Raw genomic sequence first — 24957 nt, 5'->3', positions numbered from 1 at the left:
CTTGTTTTCCCTGACTTCAAAGCTCTCTCCCACATCTGCTATTGTAACCCTCAAAGTACACACTTGTCACTCAGGCCCTAAAAGCCCAACTTCATTTTAAAATCAAAATAAAACTCCAAAGTGGCCTCTCTGTCCTATTGATCTCTTTGAAGTTGAGAGCTTGCTTTGGAAGTAGAGACACTTCAGGATTAACTGTTTCCTGAGAGCCTGGGGCTCCACATAGGAGCAGCGGAGAGTCTGCACAGTGTCCAGTGATGGGTAAGGGCCAATCAGTTATGACAGACTGGTGTGAGGACCAGGATTGAGAGACAGAAAACTGGAGTTACACGAGATTCCCCCCAAATGCTGCTATGACTCCCAGGAGAAAAAATGAAAAGTTCAAGTAGAAAAGATATGGAATTTAACCTTGCTAAGGAATCTGTCTAAGGTTTTAAAAAAAAAAAAAGTGGGTCTGTGAACATTAAAGAAGTCCAAATTCAAGTAAGTTTTGGAACTTGAGAATTTGCTTGCAGTTTGAATTCGAACAGCTACAAGAGTGCAGAAAGAATAAAAGACTATAAACACATATCTGCACCCCTGGCTGTGGATGCAGCCTTAACTTCTGAGGTGAGCTGCTGTGTCTTTTGTTCTGCTAGATTTGTTTACAAGATGCAGAATGGCAGCCAGCCAGGAAGGGACTCTCTGTACCTTCATATCTTACTTGAGGAGGCCAGTCCTCAGCTATGAACAAAGAAAGCGTCTTCTCAGACTGCCAGCTGGCAGGCTTGGCTTTACTCTAAACACTGCACTGGGAGTTTAATCAGTAGGTACATTTGAGTTAAGGCTGAGGGGTCTGCATTAAAATGCATTCACTTCTGTACTGTCTGAAGATAATAACAGTGTATTTTCTGAGAGAAAAGGGTCTGAAAATAAGGCTTCAACTGCTGATAAATCAGGTGGGGATGAGAAAAGCAGCTCTTTTTACAGAAAGACATTCTTTGTTCTGTTTGCTCCTGTTGTTCCTACTAGCAATTTTGACCACAACAAAGAGCTTCCATGAACTGTAAATTCAGTTAGAAATTGATCCAGACACACACTTTGGTTAATCATCTGCTGTGGGGCCAGTGGTGAGTGGTTTGCTGGGTGGCCAACAGCATACAGAGGAGGCCTAACACCTGACCAGGAGAAGTTAATATTCGAACGCAGGAGATGAGTAGAATAAAAGAAGCAACAGCCTAGTGCTAAGTGCATTGGTTTAAGTTAGCAAGTTTTCTTTTTTTTTTTCCTTGATGATGATAATCATGATTTTTTTTTCTTTTTTATTGAGTTCAGAAAAGCCCTACAGGTATGATCAATGACAGGGATGGGAAGAGGCCAGAGTTTCATTGATTCAAAGACATTTATTTTTTTCACGTTTTAATATCTCTGAAATTGATGTGCATCTTAAAATTGATGGCATCTGTTTGATAAAAGAGGCCCTACTCAGACTGCTGAGCACTTGTATCAGGGGCTCTGTGAGCATTTTGTATGTATTAATTTATTTTTAATTACCTTTGGGGTAGGTTTACTTCTATTTTAGAAATGAAAAAAGTAAAATACAGAGAGGTTCAGTTATTTGCTTAAGGTCACACAGCTTGAGACACACAGCCTGACTCCATGAGCTGTGATCTTAGCCACTGGTGTCCTCCTAGCCCACTGTAAGGCTCCAAGTGGCATGCAGAGGGCTTTGGACCTAATCTGAAACAGGAAAACTACTGTGTTTCTAAAGAAGGAGGTAATGATTCCCACACTCTTACCCCAGTCAGGATGTTCCACTTTGGAACAGTAAATTTAGCCATTCATCTCCCCCAAAGGAGGTTAAATTGGTTTATCCAGCCAAATATGAAAAGGATACTAGTTTTTACATTATAAAATCATTCATTTTCTCATTCATTACACAAACCACCAAAATGTGTTCAAAGTTAAAAGAAAAAAAAAAAAAAAAGACAAAACACTTTCTATCCCTGTGACTCATGTGTCAAACATAATTAGAAATTTTCCCTGGTCAATTTTACTCGTCAACTCGGCATAAAAGATGAAAATAGATCTGTCAGCCACCACTTTTTTACTTGAGAAAGTCAGGGAAGCCACTCTGAAGAAAAATTCAGTGCATTAAAGGCTAGACAGAAAGTCAGAGAGATGTGCATATATGTGTGTTTGGTTTCTTGTTTTCATCTCTGTAATGCCCTAATGAATGTCCACTGTTATGAGTTTACACATAAATTATAAATTAATTGAAAGCAGATATGACAAGTAGTTTTTGCATTATGAATGCTTGGAGGTTTACAAAACGTGAGCAATAAAGGCTTTCTGCCTACCAATGCACTCTGGCACACAAACACGGTCAGATACACCTACAGCCTTTTTCTAGAGAAAACAGAAATGTTTTCTTTTGGGATCTTTGCTTTGATGACAGATAGTTTTGTCCTTCCGTGGAGAAAGACAAAGCTTACCATTGGAGACGAAGAAACATGGATGGAGAATATAGCAAATGACATAGGAAAACCACTGGGTTTGCCCAGGGATGATGGTGCAACACAAACTGGGGGCTACGACATTTTTACCAAATTTTTAGCATAAATATTGACCTAGTTGAAGACTTAGATTTCTGGATTCTACAACCAACACATAAGAAACAACAGTAAAATCTTTGTTGTCTAGAGCAGGTGAGTTAAAATAGTGTTCTTCTTAGAACAGGAAGTCATGAATTTGTGAACTGTTTCAGCCATGTACCTGGTGTGTGACCCTGAATAAGTTATTCTTTCTCAGTCTTGTTCCCTACCCCTGTGATGAGAAGGTTAAACTACATGATCCCTGAGGTCTATTCCAGCTCTAGCCATTTAAAAATAGGATCTAAGCAATGTTTTTTTAATGTCTCTATATATCCTGGCATCTCTTGATATGTTTCATTATTCATGAGAAAATAATACATCTTTTTAATTTACCTGTCTCACCAGTATTGTGAAGATTTTAGCCTATTAGACAAAGGTGCCACATACATGCTGTCATTAAAATGGAAAGACAGGGCACTGTTATCTGGACTCTTTCAGATAAGAGGCTCATTATCCTCTTCTCAGACTGGAGATGTGAGAACGTTGCCATGAGTACAGGAAGAAACTCTTAGCACATTAGGATGCTAAATGTTGGAGGGCACATGGGCGCTGAGATTAAAGATAATACACTGGCACAGATGGCAGCAAAGATCCTGGACTAGACTGGGTAGCAACAAAATAGGTCAAAGGTATCTTTCTGATAGGCCTTCTGTGAATCGGGTTTTCATCTTTCTCCAATTGCAGCAAAAACAAAACAAAACAAACCTTAGCTTCAGAGAGCGTGTGTGTGTGCTCACTCATTGACTCTTTACAACCTCATGGACTGTACAGCCTGCCAGGCTCCTCTGTCCATGAATTCCTCAAGCAAAAATACTGGAGTGTGTTGCCATTTCCTACTCCAGGGGATCTTCCTGATCCAGGGATTGAACTTGTGTCTCCTGCATTAGCTGGTGGATTCTTTATCAATGCCCATTCAGAATAGTTTAGCTTTCTTTCTTTCTACATTTATTTGTTTATTTATTTAATTAAAGTATAGTTGATTTAGTATTTCCAGTGTACAGCAAGGGCTATATATATTCTTTTCCAGATTCATTTCCACTATAGTTTATTTAAGATATTGGATACAGTAGTAGTTTCAGTGTGTGTGTGTATATATAGATACAGATATATAGTTATTGTTCAGTCACTCAGTTGTGTCCGACTCTTTGCAACCTTGTAGACTGCAGCACGCCAGGCTTCCCTGTCCTTTACTATCTCCTGGAGTTTGCCCTAAGTCATATATACACACATGTATGTATGTGTGTGCCTGTGTATGCACGCACATGCGTGTATATTTAAAATACCACTAAAAGGCCTAGTGATGACACATTTGAAAATATAATAGATATTGGATAAGTATTTATGTCTACGTAACTGCCATGGGCAGATGGACTGTGGCCCAAAAAGTAATTTGTAAGTCACCTGCTTGGAACTTTGAAATCAGCTGAGTTAACTACTTTTAAAAGGGAGATTATCCTGAACCCCCCTCCATGTGTATACCCGTGGTGGATCCATGTTGAATGGTGAAACCAATACAATATTGGAAAGTAATTAACCTCCAATTAAAATAAATAAGTTTATATAAAAAATAAATAAAAAATAAAGTCAAAAACTTTTATTAAAAAAAATAAAAGGGAGATTATTTCCTCAATGTAGAAAACAAAGGTATAGATTCTATAATGTACCTGAAGTACACTGCCCCCTGACAAAATGCTCCTCACTGCTCTTCTTCCTATTTATACTATCAGTTGTTGATGTTGTTGTTCAGTCACTCAGTTGTGTCTGACTCTTTGTGACCCCATGGACTGCAGCACACCAGGCTTCCCTGTCCTTCGCTATCTCCCGGAGTTTGCTCAAACTCATGTCCATTGAATCAGTGATGCCATCCAATCATCTCATCCTCTGTCACCCCTTTCTCCTCCTGTCCTCAATCTTTTCCAGCATCAGGGTCTTTTCTTTTCCAAGAACTTTTTTCAGTTCTTTGCATCAGGTACCCAAAGTACTGTAGCTTCAGCTTCAACATTAGTCTTTCCAATGAATATTCAGGGTTGATTGCCTTTTTAGGATTGACTGGTTTGATCTCCTTGCTGTTGAAGGGACTCTCAAGTCTTAACCAGCACCACAATTCAAAAGCATCAATTCTTGAGTGCTCAGCCTTCTTTAAGGTCCAACTCTTACATTCATACATGACTACTGGGAAAAAAAAAACACAGCTTGGACTGTACAGACCTTTGTTGGCAAAGTGATGTTTCTGCTTTTTAACATACTGTCTAGGTTTGTTATAGCTTTTTCCAAGGAGCAAGAACCTTTTAATTTCATGGCTGCAGTCAGCATCTGCAGTGATTTTGGAGCCTAAGAAAATAAAGTCTGTCACTATTTCCATTGTTTCCCCATCTATTTGCCATGAAGTGATGGGACCAGATGCCATGATCTTTGTTTTTTTAAATGTTAAGTTTTAAGCCAGCTTTTTCACTCTCCTCTTTCATTTTCATCAAGGGGCTCTTTAGTTCCTCTTCACTTTCTGCCATTAGGGTGTTATATCATCTGCTTATCTGAGGTTATTGATCTTTCTCCCATCAATCTTGATTCCAGCTTGTGCTTCATCCAGCCTGGCATTTTGCATGATGTACACTACATATAAGTTAAATAAATATGGTGACATTATACTGCCTTGATGTACTCCTTTCCCAACTTCAAATCAGTCCTTTGTTCCATATCCAGATCTAACTGTTGCTTCTAGACCTGCATACAGGTTTCTCGAGAGGCAAGTAAGGTTAGTCTGGTATTCCCATCTCTTGAAGAATTTTCTGCAGTTTGTTGTGATCTACACAGTCAAAAGCTTTACCATAGTCAATTAAGCAGATGCTTTTTCTGGAATTCCCTTGCTTTTTCTATGATCTAACGGATGTTGGCAATTTGACCTCTGGTTCCTCTGACTTTTCTAAATCCAGCTTGTACATGTAAGTTCTCAGTTCACATACTGTTGAAGCCTAGCTTGAAGGATTCTGAGCATTATCTTGCTAGCATGTGAAATGAGTATGACTGTGCCATAATCTGAACATTCTTTGGCATGACATTTCTTTGGGATTGGAATGAAAACTGACCTTTTCCAGTCCTGTGGCCACTGCTGAGTTTTCCAAATTTGCTGGCATATTGAGTGAAGCACTTTCACAGCACCATCTTTTAGGATTTGAAAGAGCTCAGCTGAAATTCCATCACCTCCACTAACTTTGTAGTGATGCCTCCTAAGGCCCACTTGACTTCACATTCCAGGATGTGGACACTCTAGGTGAGTGATTACACCATCATGATTATGTGGGTCATGAAGATCTATTTTGTAGTTCTTCTGTGCATTCTTGCCTCCTCTTCTTAATCTCTTCTGCTTCTTTTAGGTCCTTACTGTTTCTGTCCTTTATTGGGCCCAACTTTGCATGAAATGTACTATCAGTACTACCTTTTGTTCAGTACCTTTTCCAGTTCTTTATGTCACTACTCTCCCTTTACTGAAAACTCAGAAACACTGCGTTAGTACTCTGGATTCACTTCTAGATGTTCTTATTAGTATTTTGTGGGGTGAGGTGGGGAGTTAAGGTATATAGCTAACATTGCCTACTCGACATCCTAAAAATAGAAGTTTCTTGTGACTTTTATATTCCTCTCAGTACTTAGCATGATGGTTTTCTGCAGCACTATGGCGGATAATTATTGGTTCCCCCTCCATCTCAGAAGTAACTTTGTCTCTTTGATCCAAGGGAGGAATTAGATATATAGGGATGGGCTATTAGGAGCTATGTCCTAAAATGTGCCTCCACAACCCAGTGAGTCCATTTAAGTTCACAGTTTGTTTTCTGGCATTTGCAATTTGACAAGAAAAATTCTCGCTCTTTAGGGATTCTCTATGTAAAAGAATATATGATCAAAGGATCTATTTTCTGTATGTGGGTGGGAGAAACAGAAGAAGCTGGCATGTACAGGGGAGAGAACAGTGCAGCCCAGAGAAAAACACTATGGGGAGAGTTTCAGAGGGGGTGTGGAAATCTCTACAGTCTCCCAGTGTCAGATAACAGTTCTGTTTTTAATTTTTTTTTAATTTATTGAAGTATAGTTGGTTTACAATATTGGGTTAGTTTCTAATGTACAGCACAGTGATGCAGTTATATATCTATATCTACCTATATTCTTTTTCAGATTATTTTCCATAATAGGTTATTACAAGATACTGAATATGGTTCCCTGTGCTATACAGTAGGATCTTATTTAATTTATTTATAAGCAGTGTGTATCTGTTAATCCTAAATTCTTAATTTATGTCCCTCCTCCCTTTGGGTAAGCATAAGTTTTCTGTCTGTGAGTCTATTTCTGTTGTGTAAATAAATTCATCTCTATCATTTTTTAGATTCCACATATATGATATCAGATGATATTTATCTTCAGACAAAAGTTTTTGAAGCATACCTGCATGGATAACATTTGCTTCTATATAAATATATAATTTATAATACATGTATAATAGATAATATACAATAAATACAACAAATGGTCCTTTATTTTCCTTTAAGCAGACTCTAGGAGCTGCAGTTAATTTCTTTTTCTTGTTCAGTCTCTAAGTTGTGTCTGACTCTTTGTGATCCCATGGACTGTAGTCCATCATGGGATTTCCCAGGCAAGAATACTGGAGTGGGTTGCCATTTCCACTTCCAGGGGATCTTCCTCACCCAGGGATCAAACCTGTGTCTTGTTACTTACAGTCAATCTAATATACACAGGATTCATGAATATGATATTGGTAATGCTGACTGTGATGGCTGTCAAATTGATCTCATACACAGATATATTTGCCATCTGAGGAAATGGTGAAATGAAGATTTGAGGGGCATATTGTATACACACATACACAATTATTCAGTCTTAAATAAGATTCTACCATTTGCAACAACACTGAGGGCATGGGCATCATGCTAAAGGAAATAAACCAGACAGATAAATATTGTATGACTTCACTTAGATGGAATCTAAAAAAATAAAAAAACAAAATTCTCAGAAACAAAACAGATTGGTCATTGTCAGAGGCATAGGGTGGATGATGGAAGAAATGAGTCAAAGTGATCAAAAGGTAAAAGCTTCCATTTTACAAATGACTCTTGAACAATGCAGGAGTTAATATTATAATTTATAACTGGGTTTTGCTATTGAAAAATATCCATGTATAAGTGGACTTGTGCAGTTCATATCCATGTTGTTCAGGGTTATAAGTCCTGAGGATGTAATATACAACGTGGTGGCTATTTAACAATAATGTGATGTATATTTGAAAGTTGTTAAGGATATATATTCAGAGTTCTCATTACAAGAAAAAATAATTTGGAGTTATGTTAAGTGATAGATTGTAACTAAATTTACTGTGGTAATCATTTTGCAATATACACATATATCAAATCACAGTGTATGATAAACTAATACAATGTTAAATTTCAGTTATGTCCCAATATAACTTGAGATAAAGAAATAAAATGAACATTCGTAATTAGCATGGTTGAATTACTAGACTAGCATTTTTGAAGTTCAGACAAGGAATTCAGATTTTAATTGGGCTTCCAAATGATCCATATGTAAACAGTAGCTAGGAGTTTGTTTGGCAAGATGTCCACATCTATTCTAAATCAGTCGAAACATTCACCAGCCTCATGTACTGACTTTTGACAGTGACACCAAATTTAATTTCTCTGCATTCTAGATGCTATCCTCATATTCTGGCCACTTAAATTCTAGTAGGATTTGGCAGTCTCATTGAAGAAAATACAAGCCTAAAGTAATTGCAAAGACCTTCAAGATGCAGTTACACTAATTCCTCAGGTTCCTTCTTCCAACTGTCATGAATCTGACTTCAATTTTCTTTATAGTAAAGGAAGTCTCTCACATAATCTAATAATATTGCTTTATAATTTAAACCCACTTCCTCCTAGTCTAACCTCAGAATCAGTGTAAACAGGTTTCATGCATTTAATTCCTGTTTTAATCTTAGAATCAGAGTCGCAGATTTAGCTTCACCCATCTTGAGAGGTCTGAGTAAACATTAATCCATAGTGATTATGCTAAAATAGTTATGTTTGAAAGTAATCTCTCCTCATTGAAAAACAGTGAAAAATCTAATCAAGTTTATATAGAGATGATATGTTAAAAAAAAAAAAAAAGATAAACTTCTTCCAGTGTGTTGTCCTCTGGTCTAAAATACTATGCAGAAGTCTTTATCATATTATCACAGATGAACACAACATTTAAATATCTCCTTCATGGCTGTTAAGGCACAGTAGAGTCAATTCATGCCCAGGGAGCTTTAATCACAGATCATCGTCATGATAAACGGTGAAGTCAGTGTGGGCTATCATGTCAACGGCTACTCGGGGAGTTCTTAATGGGAGTGCTGCCAGCATGAAGTTCATAACTACTTTCAAGGAGCACTTCTAATCTAATGGCTAAATGAGTATCATTAGAGTATCTTTACATGCAGCATTTCTAGAGAAATCCTGTATTTAAAGGAGGCAAGTTACTGTAGTCAATGCATACAACTGAGACTGCTTAAATACTGCAGATATTGTCAATAGTTTACACTTATAAGAGTAGAAAGTTAATTAATGGCTATTAACAAGTTGAGCTATCAAATTGTATTTCTGTGACCCATCATATCATTCATAATCACACATAATGTGTTAAAGTGGGGCCATGAAGAAAATATCACACACAGCAACACACTAAGAATAACAATAACAACACTCATGATAACAATAAAGAGCAGGTTGGCAGTGTTAAAAATTCTGGCTAGTGAAAGCTAACACTTAACTATGTGATTTTATGTTGCCCCAAATGGCATTCATCATATGCCTTGTTTTCTTTTTAAAACTCAATTTTCAATCTGAAGCCTCAAACCAGAAACTATAGAAACTATTTTCAAGAATACTGCACAATGTAAAGAGAGCCTTTATGACTAAGAGGAAGAATAGGAAAGAAATAAGAAGCAGGCCATTTAGAAAATAATTCATAATCCAATGTGTTTCCTAAAACTGAAATATTCCCCTAAATGCTTGAAAGAGAATAAGTGAAAATATAATTTAACCAATGAGTGAGCAAACAAAATCTCCTTTGTGTTCTATCAACAAAGATGTTTGGAATATGTAAATTGAATAAAAGGTTACCAGCTCTTGAGACTGAATGGGGCTACAGATATGTTTTGCTTAGGAAGAACAATAAAATAATCAAAAAATGAATGTTTAAAGACTAGAAAATCCATGCAAATGTCCAGATTGCCACAGGCCCCACTGCTCCACATTCTCTTACATGGAGCTTTTTCACGTGGTTGATAACTCTCTAGCCACTTGAGGTTAGGGCTCTTCTTAGAGTTTTCTAACCAAATATGACAGGGAAAAATGTTAGAGTTGGTAGGGACTGAGAGAAATCCAGTCCATCAGCCTCATTTCAGGCCGATAATAGAGAAATCAAGGGTGATAACAAGGATGTGTTTTAAGATTCCTATTAAATAAACCAAAAGAAACTCTTTATGGTAGAACTTGAACAGTTTCAGTTTTTTTATCTGGCACAATTATAAGATTTTAGTTGGACATTTTACTCTTATGCTTATGCTAGTTAAACTTGATCTAAAAGATAAATGATCATTCAGTTATAAATAATCCATGAATTGGTTCCACTATGGGTCCCTGTTTCTGAGGAATATGATAAATAGTCAGTTTCACAATCTTCTGCTTGATAAATGACACAATATCTAAATACCCACACATATACAACACTTTTTTATTCATTTTCATCAAGGATTAACACAAAACCTTTAAGGATTCTGAAAATGTAAGATACTGTTAAGTGCACCACTGCTTCAGAAACACGCAACAGTCTGTGAACATATTACTATCTTAAAATTAGCTCCAATATTATTTTATACTGAATGGGTAAAAACATGTGTATGTACTTAATAATTGTAGTTTTCAGGCCATGTAAACTGACCAAGAGGACTTGGAAATCTGCTTATTCTCTGTAATTTCTTTTTCAGTAAGCTTTCTCACCATAATTTAGTGTATCTGGCAATCATATGGTATACTGGGAAGCTTATACATTCAGTATATTAACTTGAAATCAGGAAAGATAAACCAACCTCATTAAATAACACTGAACGAATATAAAAAATTAGATACTTTTAAAAGTACAACTATTCCATTAATTATACAGATACTTTTTAGTTGGCTATTTGTTGTAAAATTTTGTATCAGATGCTGAGTCATATTTAAAGGAAAAAGAACTGATGGATATGATCATAAAGAAGAGGGGGACAATTCTTGAAAATACTGTCAAGTATAAACACACTGAATTACCTCATATTCCTGGGAAAACTTCAAGTTGTCATTTGCTTTCAACCTTTCAATGTGATCTGCAAGTTCCAAGATAGGTATTGGAGGATGGCTAGCCATACCTATTAAAAGGAAAGAATACAGACATTTGAAAACAAATGAAAATAATGCTAACTATTCCAAAATACAGAGAATACTATAGTTAGAAATGGCCTGAAAATACGTGAGTAGTAAAGATGTTTAATGTGAAGAAGCAGGCAGATAGTTTGGTTACTCAAAGCAGGACATGCTCTGGAAGGATGAATTTTGTAGCCAAATGAAAAGTCACCAAGCATAATCTCCAAACTAACACTCCTAATGTGAAAGAAAGTGTTATTGTGCTATGAATCAATGCAGTTAGCTAGTGGAGAAAACTGACAGTCAGGCTTGATGTCAACTTCTGCTTTGAGTAATGACTGTTATGTCATTTCAAACTCCTTCTCCTGCACTGTGTGAAATGGAAATTGTGTGGAATTAAATGGTGTAAAGTGAACTAAGAAAATAGACACTGAGAAAGGCCTAAAAAGGGAAAGAGTTGTAGCTTGATAGGAAACATAAAGTGACTTATGCAGAATCAAGGAAAACTAACTTGAAGAATGAAGGTTACCAGGGTAACCGGAATCATCTGAACCTGCAAAGGAAATGATGGTGTAAATAAAATAAAACAGAACAAATTTGTTAAAAAAAAAAAAAAAGAAATGGATGCCTGATATACTTTTAAAAAGCACTAATAAAAATGCTGCAGGTTTTAACAGGATTCATATACATTGTGACTAGATTAAAATCGCTTTAATATTTCACAAACCTGTAGGTGACTGACATTCACATGCAAACATGAACACAAAGAATGACATGCACCACAGACTATAGACAATAATCACTGATGACAAAATCAGACACAAAACTGAGCTTCAAAAATGTTTCCACGAGTAGCAGATTGTAGAGGTTGGGGTTGCAGCCTTCTCCTGGACATTTATCAATGGCCACACTGACAGCTTGCTGATGTTTTGCCCCAAGTCCCCATTATTCAACCCCTAGCAAACCTACAATCTACTTCAGGTGTAAACATCTTTGTCCACTAATGGGAACTGAATGCAGGAAAGGGAGCAAATGGTGAAAGGATGAAGAGGAAAAAGAAGGTGGTAAAAGAAAGCAGTGACATGGGGGTGATACATCTTAGTTCAGTCGGCCAGCTGAAGGTATTCATCCATTCTGTTAAAAATAAAGCACCACTAACTATGGTGATTCCAGTGTCTTTATAATGATTTTTCATTTTTCATACGATTTATATTTTACTTCTTCTGATTAATTTTTCAAGAGCACCATAAGAGACCATTGCTGACTCATGTCTTATAGGTGCAAATTCCAGCTGACTAGAAAAACTTGAACTAGCATGCCACCAAGGAGGCCTCTTCAGTGAAAAAAAAAAAGAGTAAGGGAGGGACTCAAGCTGGAAACCCTGTCCCTGTGGACATTCTGCTGTCCCTGGGACTCTCTGCAGGGTGTCAGGCTGAGGTATGGTGACCATTAAGTCAGCACAACGTGTAATCACTTTGTAATTATTTTATGGGTATTTTAAATATTGTACTGATATTGAAAGCCAATGAGTTCCTTTGTCTCTAATGCCAAATTATCAATGGTTTGGTAAGTTAAGTAAAAAACTATCTTGCTTCTCCCAGACAATCATTTCAGCACTGTGCTGTGATAGGCAGTACTTTAGTATCCACAGCTATGAAAGTCTGCTTTCAGTCAGCTAAAAGCTTAATGGAAGATCCAATAAAAATGAATCAGCTTGGAAGAAGAAACTCTTTGTTGCTGATGTGATTATGCTTTTGGACTTAGATGTTGGAACTCGTTTCTAGAACGTTTCCCTGTAGATGGTAGCACTGAACTCATCTACATTTTGTGGGAGGAGCAGTTGAGTGACAGTGATCTAATAATTATAGTGATCTTATCCAGATGAGGCACCCCCAATGACAAGAATGGAAATGCAAAGGCACAAGAGACTGTAGGCTTGTTTGGGGATGAAATGATGTGGACATCCATTACAGTGCTTTAACAGAGAAAATAATAGAGACAAAGATGTTTAGACCTTTTCGAGCGAATCGTGGGAGAGAGTTATTATCATATATGGACTGAGTGGTGGTTTGGCTAGAGAGGGAGGACACAGAGCCAATCAGGGAGGCGTAGGGGACTGAATTACTGCTCAAAGCTGCAAAAGTAAAGCCAGTTGGAGATGGGAAAAGCATTAGTATAACAGCAGTAGAAGACCATCATAATCAACCAATATTTACTTCTGGCATGCACTGGCACGTGGTCTGGATGTATTACTTTGGAAGCTAATGACAGAGAAATCCAAGCAAATCTGTACTGATCCATTACATTCTAATTCAGCATATGTATATATCACAGGCAAAGACATCATGGCGTTCAAGAATCATTACTTCTGATCTGGCAATATTGCACCAAAGCACTAGGACAAGTAAAACTGTCAACATGGATGTTCCACAGAAAGGCCAGCAGAGCTTGTGGGAATCTGACGGTTCAGGGGAGGAAATCCCAGGCTAGCGTACTGAACAGGAATTCTACTTCTAGGCCTGCTATCTACTAATAAGAGACAAACCTCTTGTTATCAAGCACCTGAATTTCTTTTTGTGTAAAAATAAAAGTGGGGAGCTAGATAAAGAGTCACTTCTTTATAACTCATTTCAAAATATTCAGGATTTCTGAGCAGAGAAGGGTCTCATGGATGTAGTTCATATGTGAAGGTTTTAAATGTAACTGTGTCTTTTCTTTGAGGGGTAACATTTATAGTCTACAAAATAGAAAATTATGCAGTTGAATTGTCAATTTTTTGAATTAAATTTAACACATTTTTTTAGCTAGCCAAATTACCTTATATCATAAGAATATATGATATACATATAGGCATATCATGTATGTATTCAAAATAAGTAAATGTCAACATAAAAATTATGCTAAAGAATAGATCTGGGATGAAACTCCTCTAACATGAAACTCATTTCTTTTCATTATTATTTTTTAAATTAAAGTGTAGTTGATTTACAGTGTTCTGTTAGTTTCTGGTATACAACAAAATGATTCAGTTATATATGTATATATACTTTTTTACATTCTTTTCCATTATTGTTTATTACAATATATTTAATATAGTTCCCTGTGCTATAGAGTAGAAACTTGCATGTTGGGCTTCCCTGGTGGCTCAGTCAGTAAAATAATCTGTCTGCAATGCTGGAGATCCAGGTTCAATCCCTGGGTTGGAAAGAGACGCTGAAGGGAAAGGCTACCCACTCCATGTTCTTGCCTGGAGAATTCCATGCACACAGGAGCTTGATGGGGTGACAAAGAGTGGGATATGACTGAGTGAGTTTGTATTTGCTAATCTAAAACTCCTAATTTACTCCTCCCCCCATCCTCTCCTCTTTGGTAACCGTAAGTTTGCTTTTTATATCTGTGAATCTGTTTCTGTTTTGTAAATAAGTCTATTTGTATACTTTAGATCTGACACATAAGTGATCTGATATTTGTTTCTGTCTGACATCACTTAGTACAATATGATAATCTCTAGGTGCATCCATGTTGCTGCAAATAGTATTTCATTCGTCTCTATGGCTGAGTAAGATATTCCAGGGTGTATATGTGTGTGTATGGATACACACACACACACACACACACACACACACATCTTCTTTATCCATTAATCTGTTGATGGGCAGTTTAGATGGCTTCTGTGTCTTGGCCATTGTAAATAGTGCTGTTATGAACATTGGGGGTGCACGCGTCTTTTTGAATTAGTTTTCTCTGGATATATCTTTAGCATTTTCTTAAGGTACCTCCATACCGTTCGCCATAGTGCACTGATTTACTTTCCCACCAAGAGTAGGAGGGTTCCCTTTTCTCCACACCCTCTACAGCGTTTATTATTTAACATGAAACTCTTTAGCTCATATCAGAAAATAATTACCAAGGATCTCTTGCAAAAATGCTATTATATGATTCTTCCTAAACTTCTCTATTGTCCAATGTGGAAATAAAGTTTACAGGATATAATCAAGTATGTTAGAATCTGAATGAAATAGGAGACACTAATTATGAATTTGACCTCACCAAAGTATTTTTTCACTCTTTTGTTTGGAACCTGGTCACTGCTCACAGTCTGGGAACCAATGTTTTCATTAGAACAGTGTTTTCACATTAGCATCTTTTGAGGTGCTTTGAAATCCCTTCTTTCCAGGTTGCACACCTGACCAATTAACTCAGAATATCTGGGTATGGGAGCCAGACATTGACATTTTTAAAATTCCCCAGTAATACCTTTCAGTCCTTTGGGGATTTTTTGGGGGGGAGCCTGTAACTTTTTTCATTCAAAAATCATATTAGAGTATCTAAGAATGAGATCAGCTTTCTCCTGGTGATACCCTTGAATCTGCTCTAAGTCTCGATTAGGAAGCTTTAGTGCTTTAGCTATTATTAGCAGCAAAGAACTTGAAGTGCAGCTCACAGCTGATGAGGACTTGCTAGGGTCTCGACCTCATCAGTTCAAAGCTACAAATGCACAACATAAATGCATTTTAAAGGAAGGCACCCATTGCATCAGAACAGAGTTTTCATTATGGAGTTATGATATCAACAATACACACTGTCAACATGAAAAATGACAGATGTAGTCAATGAAATCTGCCTTAGGTTGGAGGAAAAAACAGGATGGCTATTTTTTTTTTTTTTGATAGTAACTGTGTAATGGCTTCCTTATAAGATGTAAAACTTTAAAAATCATGGTGCCTTAGACATTACTTAGTCCAGCATTTTCATTTTATAAAAGAGTTCTGAAGACTAGGAAAGTTAAGAGATTTGTATATTTTAGCCCATTATTATTTAGCCCATAGTAAGTAACAAAATTGTATGTGATTTTGGCATCCTTCTACTGTTTTATTTCTGGAATTGAAGCTATGATCTTCTAAAGCAGGGGGCAAAGTTTCCAGTGCTAAAGGGCCTAAGTCAGTTAGGAAAAGAAGGAAAAGTGTAAACAGATATTGAATAGTAAACACTCACAAGAAACCTACTCCTCCCCATTTTTGTGCAACCAGGAATCTCCTAGGACTGTTCTTCGTTTATCTACTTTCAATATGAAGTCTCAGCAAGGAGAAATATTTCTCTATTTAAAAAAATACACTTGTGATGAATGGCAGCTGATGTTCTCTTTCAATGTCAGGATTATCCTTAGGGCTGCTATAGACTGGAGAGCTTCTAGAAGGTTGGAAACTCTAGCAGATATCTTCCAAGTGGTACTACAGAGCCAAGAGGGTGAGGCTTCTCAGGCTTTCAGTAGCACCTGAAAACCCAGACAATTATGTTGCTTTCCTCCATTTTCACTTGTTGAAATCCAGTGGGGGGGTCAAAGAAAAGACCTTTGGAGGCCACATTTGGCTAACAGTGACCTCTGTTTTAGAAGAGCGGAATGTTCCTCTGGTGTGTGAATTAAAATCTAAGAATGCTGAAAGTGAAAGGCAGCACATCTGTGTCACTAGGAGAGACGCTGAGTACTGTGTGTGGGACTGGGCAATGGGTACTTCTCCCATGCTTCACCCTCTATCCCCACTCCTCTCCAATTAAGTCCACTAGGAAGGCAGATGAAGCTCAGAGCAGTAAAAGGACTTGATCAAGGCCATCATTATCAGTAAACTATGGCTTTGTGGGGGTTTTAATCCCACACCTTACCAGTTCTCATTTAGGGAACTTCTCATTATGCCATGCTATCTCTTAAATCATTGAACATCCCTGGGAGAGTGGTGTCACATACATAAATATGGACTTGTGAAACTGGACTGTTCATGCAGTAACATGGCATCATAAACTATTCTCAGTTTGAGAAACTGTGTCAATAATGTATTAGCTTCATTTAGAAGGTACGCTTGTGTTGGTGGTGGGGAACAAGTAAAGGACACTCATACACACACCTGTATTTTTTTTTTTTTTTTATGTCTTACGAAGACATTGTGAGCTTCCATGAAAATATTTTAAATGTATACATTTAGTTCATGTTAAAAACTGTAGTGCTATTCAGCAGACATGTTTTCAAAACCCCCCTGAAATATCATGTTTTTGATTTTCAAATGTTCTATTTTATGAGGTCACTACTCTAACCAATATTTAGTTTCAAATGAATTTTTTATATATAGAGAAATGTTTATCAAATACTTGCCTTATTTTTTAAACACTATTAAATGCCAGTAGATACTTTAAAACTTCATAACAACTTTGTTAACTGGAGGTTTTGTGGTCACTAATAGTGGTGGAACATCTTTTAGATGATTTTGCTGTTAATATTCATGTGTGATAATGTAGTAACACTGTCTTCATGGTTTTCCTTTCTAACATATTGTGATAAAGACTGAAGAATAGGTCGTGGCCATGGAACAGAGAAATGTTATTTTGTTCATCAAATCAGAATTATACCTACCTACTTAATAAATCATAGCGACTAAGTTTACAAAATATTTGACAGCTTTTCACATCATTTGTGAACTACTTAGCATAACTTCAATAACTATAAATATTCTACGTTTACAATTTGCCTCACGAATGGTGAATTAAGAGAACGTTGATTTGTAAGGTATAATTGCTTCTTAGTATGACAATGACATTTTGACTTAATCCATGACTAGGATCATCATTAAGGGAAAGGTACTCCAAGAGTGCTTTTTCAGGTAACACTAAATGACATAATTAAAATTCATTTTTATGTAGGATTTCTCAAAATGCAGGATTTGAACGAACCATGTTCCTTTATATCAGAAGTTTAGCATTTAGATGCAAAGAACCAACGTTTCTGAAATACAAAAAGAGTACATCTAGTGTTATTCATTTAGGTATATGCTTACGTTTCCTACAGTACAAAATAAAATATAAGGAGATACGTATAAAAATTGATTTTGTTAGCACTGATCCAGTTAATACTACTAGTGCATCAGAAGAGATGCCTCAAGAGCTTTCAAAATCACTCAGTTGCTATGCAGACATTTGTGTTGCTGATACGGCTATTTCTGATACGTTAACATTTTATGAGTTTGTTTTTGTATTTCACAGCCCATCAATCACCTACCATCCATGTATGCTTTAGGGCAAAACATATTAAGGTCATTCATGGGATGAAAACGAAGTTTTTACATTGTACCATCTGATCATCAATTTTTAAATCTCTTTTCCTAAAAGGTGCAAGTACAAAGTCTAGAGTTTTGTTTTTGTGTGGAAAACAATAAAAATTGGGAGTAAGGGGAGTGAGGATTCTAAGTAAGGGGTGCAGATACTGGAAAAAGAATTTTTTAGCAAAAAAAAAAATCTAAACAATTCAGACCAAAGTGGGTTGGTCTGAGGGAGAAGTCTGCAGGCACAAAGAAAGCTGCTGACTAGCATGCCTCACGATGGTATTAGTTACCATGTCCTTTTACATTTTTTTTTAATACTAGAAAGAAAGCTTATTTCTTTAAGATGCTGAACTTCTAAATTTGCTTTGTTGGAAAAAATAGAAATAGGACCACATACCAGTAATGTTTTGGTTTTCTTATAAATCACCATCTTTTGACAATATTATATTTACTTTAGTCATTGTGTCCAATTCTAGAGGCCACCTCCCAGATGGGCTACACAGTAGGTAAGGCTTTTTACAGGATTTCAAAAATGTCCATCGTTGACAATCTCTATCAAAATGGTAAAGTAAAATGTGCCTGCCCTAGGACTCAGCCATCACACTCCCAGGCGCCCATCATTCAGAAATAACAGCAATGTGAAACGGCCTGGGCTCAGTACTGCTCAGTACAGTATGTTTTGTAAGAGCAAAATGCAGAAAATGAGTTAGCCTCCATTAATAAGGACTGAGATGATATATTTTGTGACATCTGTTGAACAGAATATCATCGATACTATCAGCTGTTAAAGGAGATAAAACGTCATATATTAGCTTGGAAAATGTAGTTAAATATTAAAATAGTAAATTTCATGTAAATGCATCTGTATTTATATACCTGCTATATATATTATCATTTAAAGAACTTGTATACACAAAAAATTCTGGAAATACATGCATGACACTCCTTATGGTACATATTTCTGGAAAGTAAAATTGGGAGTATAGGAAATCATTTACACTTTATTTTAAATATGTCAAAAGAAGAAAAAGCAAGATAAAGAATAATTTTTCTTTTATAAAAGTATTTTTTTGCCTTTTACAACTTATAAAAATCACACACAAAATTTAAATAATACACTGCATAACCATATAGCCATAACCTAAGTATAACTATTGTTAAGCTTACTTTCTATTAAAAAAATTTTTTCCTCAGTAAACATGTGCTACTTTTATAATTAATTAAGAAATATTGATGGGCCGATTATAAAGCAACTTGGAAATTTTTTTAATAAGAAAAGCTTTCTTCCCACCAAAAAAGTAGTTCACTTTTGTTTAACATGTAACTCGTCTATCAGCCATCCTAACACATATCCAGTTACCACTGTCCACAAAGATGTGTAAGGCTTAAATAGCGGTTTCATTAAAAGCATCTTTTGTAAGAGAGTCTTTTCTTCCCTTCCTTCACAGATCTTAAAGATTTATAAAAATTGATGACTAGTTACTAATTCTAGAACAGTCTTCTACATCTCTTCCCTCACTTACTCATTGTGTCCATTTTATTCCATTATCCACTTGAGGTTGTAAGTCTCACCTTAGCTAAATGATCCCTTCAACTGACCTATTCCACACCAGTTCTGACTGTCCCCGCAGACCATGAAGTGATGTCACCGTTGTAAGCCATAGTCTCTTAAGAGATTAGGTAGTGCAGGTTCTCACAATTGCAACCTGGCTGCACACTGCCATCTGAATCCTTAACAGACAGATAAATATATTCGTGGAAAATACCTACAAGCAGAGGTACCTGCTCTTAATTTGCAAAAGGCGAGCATTTCTAATCCTGTCTAGATGCTTGAATAGTGTTTAACAAACAGAAGGACCTGATTATCACCCCAAATTTGTCAAGTATGCTTAAAGCAAAGTTCCTCTCCACATCCCACAACTTCACAGAGATGGTATCATGAAAAGAACAGATTTCTCTGTTTTCACTTTGTACCCAGAGACAAAATTCTGACCTTTTTCTTTCCCGGACCCAGAGACATATGTGTTTGTGGTACTACAATTAGGGAAATAATTCTTTGAAGTACTTAATGCCAAATACTGTATCTGTATGAAATTTTGTATGTATGTTTCAATATCTTTTGAATATGAAGCAGAATTTGGGAAAAAGATCTGGCTCTTTAAACCCAGACGCTCCAACAAAAATAAGTAACTCAAAATGTAAATAGATTTTTAATTCACAAGATGATTTTTTTTAAAGGAAAGTAGAATTACGAATCGGTGAACTAAGCAATAAGCTTCCTTTACCTTCTGAAAGACCTACTGAATTTCAAATGATAATGTTAGTTTGACATTTTATCATCCACAACAGACTCATCAGAAGTAGAAATCAATTTGCTTTCAAGATCAAATTCTGTGCTAGGGGCTGGTTACATAAATCACAGGTTTCTGATTTCATTGAAAATCATGGATTGTTAAGTCTCTACTTGTGCATACTATTAAGTAACATTGTCATATTATATAATAGTTGTACATAACTATATACGCAAAGGTATGATGTATATAAAAAGCACATTTCAGAAACTGAAGGGTGAATGGCTTAAAATCCAAAAATATAAGTACAAATTAAAATTGCTTCCTGTGCAATACCTAAGAAAAGTGTTTTAGAATAAAAGAATCATTTTATTTGATCATCCAGCAAAGCCCTTGATTATTTACAAACCAGGGGGGATTAGCACAATAAAGCTACTTGGTTAACAATCCCAACTTCTGCTCTTATCCTATCAGCAAGTAATTAAATTCATAGCCACTGGCTAGAATCCCCACTGGCTGCAGCAAACTGAAACATACTCTATGAATTTCACATTAACACGTGAGTCTATTTTCTTTGTAAACTGGTCAGATTTTCAGGACAGCAGGCCACATTCTAGAGCCTGGGAGGCACAGAGACTATGTCAACAAACCAAGACTTAACTAGACTGCTTAACTGAGCAGGCGGTGACAGCGTAACGCTGCCTGTGAATAGACGTGCTAGGATCTTGGGACAATTTCTCCTGGTTTCTTCTATTCCTCTTAAACCACCTCTCTCCTTTTTACTGTTTGCCCACTTTATTCCACTATCCATTTGAGGTAAGTTTAATCTTAGTTAAATGATATCTTCTGGTGGCTCAAATGGTACAGAATCTGCCTGCAATCCAGGAGACCCAGGTTTGATCCCTGGGTCAGGAAGATCTCTTGGAGAAGGAATGGCAACCCACTCCAGTATTCTTGCCTGGAGAATTCCATGGACAGAGGAGCCTGGCGGGCTACAGTCCATGGGGCTGTAAAGAGTTGGACACGACTAAGTAACTAACACTAACCATAAGCCTAAGTCCCCATTTTATTTTGTTAAAGCTGTTATTGATAAAAGGAATTTCACTTCGATTGTACCCTTCATTCTTTCTAGTGACTTATATGGAACTTAGCATGTTCTACTCTATAAAGGGATCTACTATTCCCACATACATTGGGGAAATTAGATTCTTATTAGCATTCTTGAATATGGAGATATCCTGGTTGAAGGCATTGGTATTTCCCTTGTAGCCACCAGCACTCTGCTAGTAACCCTTTCTGCACAGTAGCCATTCAGGTGTCACTCTCTCGGTGCTGGGCTGATGAGGGATAGCACTCCCAGTGGCTCTATTTTGCTGCTAATCTTGCCTGTATACTAAGCCTCTTAAATAAATGCCCATCAGGAGATATTTAGTTATATGGAAAATTTATTTTAACTTTCATGCTGACGAAGGTACATCTTTGCTTTTTAAGGAATAAACCTCATTTGAGAGAGATTTTTTTTTTTTTAAAGCCCACGTCTATGGTGATTGGTAGAGCCACGTTTAAAATTCCATGCATTTCTTTTAACTGGATAGTTACTAGTTACTATGGCATATCTACGTGTAAAATCACACATATGGTAAATACAGTAAACTGTGCCCTTTCAATTCCAAGCAATTCACAGAAAATGTGCAGTGTAGTAAATCTGTGGTATACCATAATGAGTAGAATATCCATTTGACACAAAACTTTCAAACAATTTGGGATACAATACTAACATCAAATTGTCATCAAATGGACTTCTTAGATCAGCTCTTTAATTTTTTTCATTTTCATTAGGTACTGAGACAATGCCACTCAGCTGTATAGTTTAGCTCTCTCTACCATTCATCATTTTGGCATAAACAAGATTTAGGTGAAAAAAGGCAAAATGGAGTTAGCCTTGCAGTAACAATGCTGAACAAAACACCCCTCAGCAGGAATAATATTTTTCCTCTGTTGAAGCACTTAATGTTCTTTAAGAAACAAGCATATATGTCTTATCCTCAATCACTCTGAGCATCTCCTCAGCAAGAAACTTAAACTGGTTAGTGAAATTTAGTAAAGGTAACATACAATTTTTTCCCTTGTTTTTCTCTTCCCTTCCCCTTTCTTTCAGAATAACACAGACACAAATTAATAGAGAAATAGATTAAAAAAAATGTATTGTTTCCCAATGAGATGAATGAGGTAACATTCCATCCATCTACTCATTCACTTTATAAGGTAAGAAACTGGATTCTTTCCAGATAGGTGTCATTGAAAATAATCAACTGTGCTAATAAGCTCATAAAAATGGCAAATATTTTTAAGACTTTAGGTTTTCCAAAACTTGAAGGAAAAATTATTTTTTTCCTCTTTCCACCCCACCTCAGATTTTCACAAAGAATATAATTTCCTTTCAAGACATATGTTCTGCTGAGTCTCAGTAATAATAAGGAAGATAAACAACTGTTAGAAATCAAGTGATACAGTCACCTCTCATGGCGGTGTCATTGGGGCTATAAAACTTTCAGGAAACACTGTGTTCTGGACAAGATGAGTCGTGCTTCTTACCTGGTGTTTGGAAATTAAGGCGCCTCAGTTCTACTGGGTCTGTTGGATGGTGTGAAGGGACCTCCTTACTATTTGGTATGCTGCTCTTTCTAGAGTCAGATTCTGCCCTCTTCCTATAGGGAGAGAATAAAATTTAAGAATAAAACAACCAAAAAAACTGAAACCGATTTAAAAAAGTAAACGATTATGTATGTGTTGCCACTCTACCCTTCCCCACTCCTTCCCCCCCACCCCCGTCCCCATTTGTAGTTTTAAAACTTTCTGACCTTTCTGACTTTGTTAAGCTAACTTTTTTCTCTCCTGGCCTACAGTATTTCCTCACGTCTGAAAATTTTAAGTGGATGATCTGTAAGTCCTCCTTTAGCTCTAGAATTAAATAATTCAGAGACTCTGCCTTGGAGGTGCCAGTGAGATAGGTTTGGAAACTTGTTCAGCTTTTCTTCCTTGTCCACTAGTTCTCTTTGGGAGGAAAAGGATAGAGTAACCCTAATAACCAATACTATGATTGTAGTTACCATGGAAATAAACTCAGAAACTACTTGGCCTCAAGCTAAACAGCTAAATCTGCCCCCCTCCTTTTTCCTGCAGGATTCATGACCAGTGACTACAAAGTGGACCTGCATTGGGTTTTCCCATAACCAGATAAATGCAGGAAGTGTATTTCTAAGAGTTCAAGTTACCCTAATATGTGGAAGGAGAATCAGGACCACACCAAACCAGCATCCTTTTTCTCTTTTAAATTCCAAGGAAAAAGCCATGTTGCCTGTTTATGGTGTCAAGGTAAGTATCTTTGCTTAAGGTGTCATGATGTAATTTTAAAAAATGTCTATGCAACAAATGTCAGGCTTTTCATAAGACTGCTTTATCCATGTTTTTTCCAGACAAATAATCACAGCTGCTTCTGCTGCTGCTAAGTCGCTTTGGACACAGAGTGGTACCTAAATACTTTCCTTTAGTTGAATTAGATTAAAAACTCACTTAACTAAGGGAGAACTTTTCAAACAGTGGTTTCTTCCCAATACAGATTATAGCAATCTCCAGGCTGGAGTCATAATTTTAGCATCTCATCCTGCTCAGAGCAAAGACATTCTTATCTGGGAGGAAGGGGCAGCAGTGGGTAGGAACTCTCTCTGTCCCTTTTGGATATGACTGTGGTACAGCTCATTAGTGTTGCTGTGGCAATGGGCTCTCATTCAATGCCACCCAGGTCGTTCCATGGTTAGCTAGAGGGCTCCTGTTAAATAGCCTTTCTTCCCATCTCTGCTCATCTGTATAGAATGAAACCAACCAGAGGATGAAGGGAAGACTGATGCGAAGGGAAAGTATACTTGATTTGCTCAAGTGCAATGCCTTTGGCAAAATGTTCTCAGTGCGATGAATTTTGGGGGGTGAGTCCTGTTAAGACACATTCTTCTCTCAGAACCTTGGATTAACCTGTCTCAGGATTTACTGTTTCTACCTAAAATTCTCAAGTATAGCCTTAGGACAGAGCGTACTGCCAAACATACTACCAGTCAGAGGAAAGCAGTGAATTGGAGGCATGTCAGAGGAACTGGCAGCTCCAGTTATATGGAGTGGAAAATGAGAAGGAAAGAAAAAGAAGAGATGGAAAGCTGGTGAGAGTTATATGAGAATGAAGAGAAAAAGGGGCTAAGAAGACAATGTGAAAGGAGAGGACAACCACTTGCAGAGTAGAAAATGGGACTGTGTTGATGCTGTGGGTATTAGCCTCATGACACAGAGACATGCTTTACTATCGAAGATAAATTGGTTAACAAAACACCACCAAGTTTGGCCAGTCAATCAATCTCAAGTGTAACAAACATATGGTTGGTCTTTTCCAAGTAATCCCAGTAGCCCTTCTCAGGTTTTGGTCTTTTCACAGTCTGGCACATTTTTTTTTTTT

The 24957-nt window shown here is 36.8% G+C and overlaps 1 protein-coding gene and 1 long non-coding RNA gene across 8 annotated transcripts in view; one reads left to right on the top strand and one right to left on the bottom strand.

The window, feature by feature from the left end:
- Positions 1 to 24957, bottom strand: part of PTPRD (protein tyrosine phosphatase receptor type D) — a 2533682-nt gene that overhangs the window by 115077 nt on the left and 2393648 nt on the right. For 5 of the 7 annotated variants that reach the window (XM_086415146.1, XM_086415147.1, XM_086415148.1 and 2 more), the window contains 3 exons: positions 23052 to 23164; positions 11589 to 11630; positions 10985 to 11082 (listed from right to left, as the gene is read on the bottom strand). In XM_086415146.1, the coding sequence (XP_086271272.1) occupies positions 10985 to 11082; positions 11589 to 11630; positions 23052 to 23164 (253 nt within the window). Of the gene's footprint in view, positions 1 to 10984; positions 11083 to 11588; positions 11631 to 17621; positions 17850 to 23051; positions 23165 to 24957 lie in introns of those variants that run through there. The other 2 variants (XM_086415150.1, XM_086415152.1) reach the window with 2 other exon arrangements.
- The window catches only part of LOC147366908 (uncharacterized), a 1139839-nt gene that overhangs the window by 1106500 nt on the left and 8382 nt on the right, over positions 1 to 24957 (top strand). Inside the window, exon 17 of the long non-coding RNA XR_015169575.1 lies at positions 23640 to 23831. This is a non-coding gene — a long non-coding RNA (uncharacterized LOC147366908). The remainder of the gene's footprint in view (positions 1 to 23639; positions 23832 to 24957) is intronic.

Source organism: Bos grunniens, chromosome 8 (genome assembly GCF_055505025.1).
Source record: "Bos grunniens cultivar Pamir isolate PY7600 chromosome 8, Bosgru_T2T1.0, whole genome shotgun sequence".
NCBI lineage: Eukaryota > Metazoa > Chordata > Mammalia > Artiodactyla > Bovidae > Bos > Bos grunniens.
The sequence above is the reverse complement of the archived record's forward strand: the minus strand, read 5'-3'. Positions and strand labels throughout refer to the sequence as shown.